The following is a 6742-nucleotide window of genomic DNA, read 5'->3' on the forward strand; positions in this document are numbered from 1 at the left end:
GTTCGGATAATACAGGGGCCGCACACAACTCTAACCGACAAGACCTAGCTAATCAACAACCACATGCTAGTACTCCGTATTTTGTTGGTTTTGACATGCACTGGTCAGCTATATTTGGCGGGGTTTTTTTACATGCACTAGGCAGCTACTAACCTACTACTGCCGTACTGCATATTTTTGTTTAGTTTAGGCCACCGTGGAAATGTTAAAAATGTTGTAAGCTTGTGCAAACGGAGGCCTAGACGTGCACATGCACGATCTATTTGGGGATTGCGTTGGATCCAGTTGAATCATTGCAAATTATCATCATCTCAGGGTGTGTTTTATCGGTCCCGCTGAAAGTTTTGAAATCCACAAAAATTATCCAAATTTCATCTATATTTTAATAGAGCTTTCTACGGTGTACTAAATCATAAATCTGAAGTATATCTTTTTTTATTTCTGTAAGTACCTAGCATGATTATGCATATATCCATCTAACGAGTGAGAAGTCATGAAAGATTTCTAGGCCTCTTTGGAATGCAAAAAATATATACAAATATATATATATATATATTTCACACTAATAAGTTTATTTTTATAAATAAAAAATAAAAAAGATCCTAAGGTTCCAAAGGTTCCTCAAAGAAAATGTCCTCAGGAATCCAACGGTTCGAATGAGTCAAATGCAAAGTAGACTTTAGAGCTTTAATTTAGTAACACCAAAATCCACCCCTAGAGTTTCGGCGATGTTTTGAGGTGAGCCCTTATCTCAAGCAAGATCCATCTCCTGTCAGAATGGCGTTGATTTTACATCGGTCAGCGCGGCCAACCAAAATTCCCTAAATCCGTCGAAGAACCCAGCCCAACCCATCCCGTGACCTGCTTAAACTGGATCTCCTGTTCCCTTCAAGCTTTGTACTTGCACCTGCTTTTGGTCCGTTTTGCCTCACCATTGTCTTCGTCCTACCTTAGCTACCGAGTCCCCGCCCCCTTCCATCCACCCAATCCCCATACCTACTTCTAGAAAAAAAAAATAGAAGATAGAGAAAAAAACACGCCACTCATTTTGCAAGCGCCAAGCAATGTCGTAGCAGCTCTATCTCTTCCTTTGCCTCCCACGAACGGAAAGTGGCAGCAGCAGCGGTCTTTACAGCAATGCGGCGGATGCCATCATCCACACAGGTCGGTTATCACAGGCCGAGCAGGATGTAGTAGACGAGCGTGATCGGCAGGGCGATGAGCATGCCAAAAATGACTCTGCAAGCAGCGAGCAGGGAAAAAAGGGTTAGCAACAGGCGCCTGTGTCAGCGGCGACTGGAGAGAATCTTTGAACAGATTGGTGTGGGCTTGTGTCTGTCCGTGCTGGTGTCGTGTTTTCCGACACGGGGGGACTTACGCGGTGCTGAGAATGTCAGGGTGCACGTTGTACTCCTTTGCGAAGACGAAGGGGACAATGCCCTGGGGCAGAGCTGCCTGCTCGTTCCGCCGTTTTGCAAAGGAAAAAAACCAAAAACAAGCAGAGCACACACAGTGAGAAAGAGGGGACAAAAAAAAAGGTAACTTTTGTGCTGTCCGCCGAGGGCAAAAGGCCACGGCGGCGAGACAGGGGGAGAAAAGAGGCGAGCAAGCACGAGGGGACCGGGAAAAGAAACAGCGCAGCCATGATGCTTCGCTGTAGTTGTGGCCGCGCGCGCGCGGGCGGGGGCGGCCTTTTCCCGCTGCGTATGCGTGATATCTATCCGTCTTTCCCCCAAAGTACCTGGACGATGGCGACGTGCAGAAGCGTGCCGCGGAGGCCCACGGCGAAGGACGCGGCGGCCATAACGGCCGGACCGGTCAGGAAGCGCACCGCCATGGCGAACGTCGCCACCTTGTTCCCGCACGCGATGATCCGGGGCTGCAGCGCCATGAACAGCCCTGCACAACACCGAGACCCTCAGACCCGGTGAATATGATTCATTCATTCCACTGTTTGATAAGCAATAGAACCAAACTGAAACGGAGGTGTATGTAGGGTCTAGTAGGAAAGTTACGCCGCAGCTGGTACCGACCGAGACTGAACATGGCCATTCCGAGCCCCGCGTCCGACAGGATGGAGATGGATTGCAGGACGATGGCCGGCATCTGGAAGTTCCACCTGCAGGACACCAACAGATCCAACAGCGAAGCTATCAATTCGGCTGCCTCGCCAGATCACCGGCTACTCTACTCCGCCGGCCGAGTGCCGATGCATGCATGCTGTATCGGTTGGTAGCTGCTACTAGTAGTACGGACCTGAAGCAGACGAGCGACCAGATGACGCCGATGAGGCTGGAGTAGGTGTTTGGGTTACGGATGAGCTTGCGCCACACCATGATCAGGATGAGACGGGTCATCACGCTCGTCGGCGGCATCGCCGTCGGCGCGGCCACCGCGCTGGGGTCCCCGCCCGCCGCCGCCGCGGCCTTCTCGTCCCCTGCCTCTGCGTCCCTGTCCATCGCGCCCCTGTTCCCGAAGCTGAACTCGTCGCGCTCCACGTAGTCGTCCCTGTCCTTGGCTCCGCCGCCGTCCACTTGGATTGGATAAAGAAAGAAAGAAAGAAACGCGAGTCAGTCGAGTGAGTACAAATTATTAGCCAGAGAAACACTCGTCGCGGCGGGAAAGATTGCTACTTTTGCGGGGGGACTTGACGGCCGCGGCGTCGTTGTAGTCCGGCGCGCCGCCGCCGAAGACGTCCGACACGGGCGACGCGCTGGAGCTCCAGACGAACATGTGGAGGTCCTCGCCCTTGGCCTGCCCGTTGGTGCCGGCCGCCTTCTTCTTGGGCGCCGCGGCCACCGCCGGGTTGGGCGCGGGGTAGTGTCCCGCCGCCCCGGGAACGGGCGCCGCATTCACCACGGGGAGCGGGTACTTGGCGGGCTTGGACGCGTCGTCCTCGTAGTTGGACGGGCGCGGCGTGGCGCCCGTGCGGATGCCGAATGCGTCGGCCGCGCCGAAGTTGGAGCTGCGGCCGACCATGGAGTAGAAGTCGTTGTGGTTGAAGCTGGAGCCCCGGGGCGTCGGGTTCCGCGACGACTGCAGCGAGTAGATCTCGGCGTTGGTCAGGTTGCTGGGCCGAGGCGTGGTGCTGGAGAATCCCATGGAGCGTCGCGAGTAGATGTCGGAGCGCGACGCGTTGGAGCGGCGTACGGTGACGTGTATCTTGCCGTCCTCCTTGACCTCGGCCTCCGTCTCGATGGCGTCCCTCCGGCCGTCGAGGGAGACGACGTCCGGGTCGACGACGATGGAGGCGATAGCGCCCGCGTTGTCCGGGAACTGCTCCGTGATGAGCAGCCGCGCGCCGCGGTACTCGAACATGAAGAGCATGAGCGTGTACCAGATGATGCACTGGAGCACGACAATCTGCACCATGAGGCTGCCGGAGAAGTCGCCGTACATGCCCTTGAGCAGCGGGATGCCCATGACCAGCGTGTTGGGCAGCGAGGAGAGGGAGAAGAGCGTGATGGTCCACTCCAGGCTGCCCCGGCGGCTGAGGTGGCTCCACGCGGTGAGCATGGCCAGCACCATGAGCTTCTGCAGCGTGTCGGCGGCGATGAAGCGCAGGTTCATGGTGTAGGGGTTGTTGGTGGAGATGAAGTGGAAGGACAGCAGCGGCACGGCGAAGAGCGCGACGAAGCGGTTGATCCCGGAGCACTGGTCGGGGGAGAAGATGCGCCACCACCGCACCGACCCGTACGCCAGGATCATCGCCACGTACAGCGGCACCACGGCCGTCATGACGTGGTAGAAGTCCGTCGCCGTAATCATCTTGCCCTTCTTGGCTTGCTTCCTCCTCCTCCTTGAAGCTCTCACGCTCCCTCTCTCACCTTCCTTCCTTCCAAGCGCAGCTCCGCTGGTGAGCTGAACGCCGCTCGCTACACACTCTCCGGCGCGCGACCACACTACTCCGAACCTTAGCTTTACAGCTGAGCTTAGCTGAGTGGAGCCAGTGAGCTGTTCAATTCACTCAGCCAGAGCTAGTGAGAAGGGGACTGAGCGAGAAAGAAGGAAGGAGGGGGTGCTCGCTGCTCCGCGCGGTGGTGGGTGTGCGCAGCGTGGGAGTGTGTTTTATTTAGGCGGGCGAGGTGGCAGCGCGGCCCAAGCTTTGTTTGGACCATCCCTTGTTTGCTTGCTTCCTTGCTTTTAATAAGTATCATCATCTAAACAACGGTGCGCTGTGAGCGAGTGAAGGGCGATCGGGTTGTTGGGTGCGTGTAGGGTGGAGCACAGCACCATTAGACAGCCAAGGGAGCCAATTGCCGGGGCCGCCGCGCTGATGCCTGCACCACGGGCTGCAGAGCGGAGGAGGGGGTGGCCGTATGCGTGCGCCGAGCCCTGGTTTATCCCATTATTATATAGAAATGCTATACAGCACATATGTGTTTTAGCAAAAAAAAACACATATATTTTTTTATATCTCTCTCCCTCTCTCTTTCTCACCGGTGACCACCGGCGCCGGCGCCGGCGACCGGCGAGCTCGCCCGTGCCCGTGCCAGCCATGGCAGTGGCGGTGGCGGCGGCGACGGATGTGTGGTTTATCCTTTCATAGAAAAAAAATTATGATCTGTGATCTGTGGAGGCCGGAGGCTGGAGGTAGAAGAAAGGTGGAGGCTGTTAGATCTTTAATCCTATGGTGTAAAAAAATTCACGTGTTGAAAATGCATAAAACACGTAGTTGTATAGTAGTCAGACTCTTTATTATACACGTACGCTGGGCTATCTTTGCTCAGATACATGTACGCTGCACGTACCGCAACATCAAGGGCAGGACAAAAGATTCAGGGCTTGGTCGGCTGATAATGTATTCAGCCTGTTCGCTGGTTGGTTTCTGGACTGATAAGCTCGGCTGATGCTGGTTCGCTGTGAGAGAAAAACACTATATCATAACTGATAAGCCTTGACTAAAACCAATAAACGAACAGACTGATTGTGTACTATCCCATGTTGTGCTTTTAATACTACATTATATACGACTTAAATTATAATATAAGTTGTGTAGTAGTATCATACAACTATGCATGCCCTTATGTACGTGCAGTAAGGCATGATAGCCCCGTTCGGCTGGCTGTTTTTTTGGCTTGTGCTGAACCTGTAACAGTGCGAACATCAGCCAACAACAACAGCATCGTCCGACTGAACTAGCAACCAATCCAATTCAAAAAAATGGCCCCACACTAGCATTAAATGCAATTCGAGTTCAAATTCAAACACCACCCGCTGCTGGCTGATTCTGCTACATATCAATGAAACAGTTTACAACACCATTCAGATACATGCTGAATCAAAGAAATTTCCTAACCATGGCAGAAATTACATGCTGTTGTTGGGCATAATTTCACCCAAACCCATCAGATACATAAACACAAGTGACCAGTCTAGCTAAACCAAAGCCCATGTTAAGTCTGCAACCAATGGCATCAAATCAGCTTATGGAACGCCCAGGCGGGTTATGCCTTAGCGTTCCAGAGCTGACTGAGCTCCCCCCTGTTCGCTCCAAGCAAGACGATAACTCCTACACATATTCGACGCAACAAGATCTATAAGAACTCTGATATATTGCCCACCAGAATATGTAAAAAGGGATCAAATTTGACTCAACAATAGCTTACAGATGGATGACCGACCTTGAGGTAAAAAAACTCCATGTTACGGATGGATCAGCGACCGTCGTGTTTCAGCTGTTTGCATACATTCCTGCATATGTGTGCATCACTTGTTGTTAGATAGAAATAACTAACATTTGTCATCATCGGTCACTCACTCCCACTTGCTTTATGCACATTAGAACGAAGAACTCAGCTGGACATAACAATAGCTGCCAATTTGAAACCAACTGAGTCACTGGTCATCCATTTATTCATAAATACAATAATTTGTATTGCCTGGTCTTTACTACTCAAATTCTGCATGTATTCTTTAGGCAAATCAAATAAAGTGCATATTTCCTTTCAATTTCTCGATGACTAACATAAAAACTGAGAATTCAAACAAGTCTTCAGTTTCTGTACATGCTAAATAGTAGAAGGAACTTACCTGGATGGACTGTGGTCTATTGATTAGGTGGAACAGATATGAGCAGTTTGGTGACAAAGGAAGCTATTGGGACTGAGGGGCCGTTCTTGGGTTCGAATTGTCTGCACAGAGTTTAACACAACTTTGCTAGGTATTTATGGCCACAGATAGGTACCTTCACATTACAGCAACAACAAACTTAAGTTAGCTGATGACAACATGACATCAATTTTCACTGGTATTAATGCTAAAAAGAACTGCAGATGGTTTAAGTGTGTCAATGTGCATCATGACTTATCCATCTAGTTATCATAATAAAAAAGGTTAAGGAAACACAGAGCTTGGTCAAAGATTTTCTTAGTAATACCATAAACAAATTATTAGAAGTGGACCTATTGCACATCATTAGGATCTGCTCCCAGTGCACCATGTCGGCAATTACTTCACCTGCATGTGTACATATCCTCATTAGGCCCAAACTAGGCAGCCAAAGGAAAAAAGCATGACTTAACTGATAACACCAATAAATCATAATTGTTTCACTTACGTTGTCTTCCCAAGGAGTCCTAGTCCATATGTTATCCACTCGCGGACATGTTCCATATCATTGGGACCTCCCAACGCCATAACTGCCACTTGACTCAAAGGGCCAAGGTCTGGCGCCTGCCTGATCCGTACTTGTTGGTGCTGACCCTCCAGCTCATGCACGTAGTTGTGCAGTCCACAAAGA

At 51.2% G+C, this 6742-nt stretch overlaps 1 protein-coding gene across 2 annotated transcripts; it reads right to left on the reverse strand.

The window, feature by feature from the left end:
• Positions 1 to 555: 555 nt before the first annotated feature.
• LOC136478072 (auxin efflux carrier component 1a) lies at positions 556 to 4115 on the reverse strand. Of its 2 annotated transcripts, none has more exons than XM_066476398.1 (6): positions 2634 to 4115; positions 2257 to 2533; positions 2016 to 2119; positions 1742 to 1899; positions 1379 to 1455; positions 556 to 1239 (listed from the first exon to the last, which is right to left on the reverse strand). In XM_066476398.1, the coding sequence occupies exons 1-6, from the start codon at positions 3766 to 3768 to the stop codon at positions 1173 to 1175; spliced, it is 1818 nt and encodes a 605-aa protein (XP_066332495.1). In that variant the 5' UTR covers positions 3769 to 4115; the 3' UTR covers positions 556 to 1172. The 2 variants fall into 2 exon arrangements, with proteins under 2 accessions (XP_066332495.1, XP_066332496.1); XM_066476399.1 differs by having other exon boundaries at positions 2034 to 2119; positions 2634 to 4114.
• Positions 4116 to 6742: the final 2627 nt, after the last annotated feature.

Source organism: Miscanthus floridulus, chromosome 8 (genome assembly GCF_019320115.1).
Source record: "Miscanthus floridulus cultivar M001 chromosome 8, ASM1932011v1, whole genome shotgun sequence".
Classification (NCBI taxonomy): domain Eukaryota; kingdom Viridiplantae; phylum Streptophyta; class Magnoliopsida; order Poales; family Poaceae; genus Miscanthus; species Miscanthus floridulus.

Bases quoted from the DNA above. Each gene is read 5' to 3' on its own strand.
- LOC136478072 (XM_066476398.1), bottom strand. From the start codon at position 3,768: ATGATTACGGCGACGGACTTCTACCACGTCATGACGGCCGTGGTGCCG. The intron at 2,120-2,256 runs GTCCGTACTACT...GGTGTCCTGCAG, and splicing joins TGGTCGCTCGTCTGCTTCAG to GTGGAACTTCCAGATGCCGG. The intron at 1,456-1,741 runs GTACTTTGGGGG...CGGAACGAGCAG, and splicing joins TGCACGTCGCCATCGTCCAG to GCAGCTCTGCCCCAGGGCAT.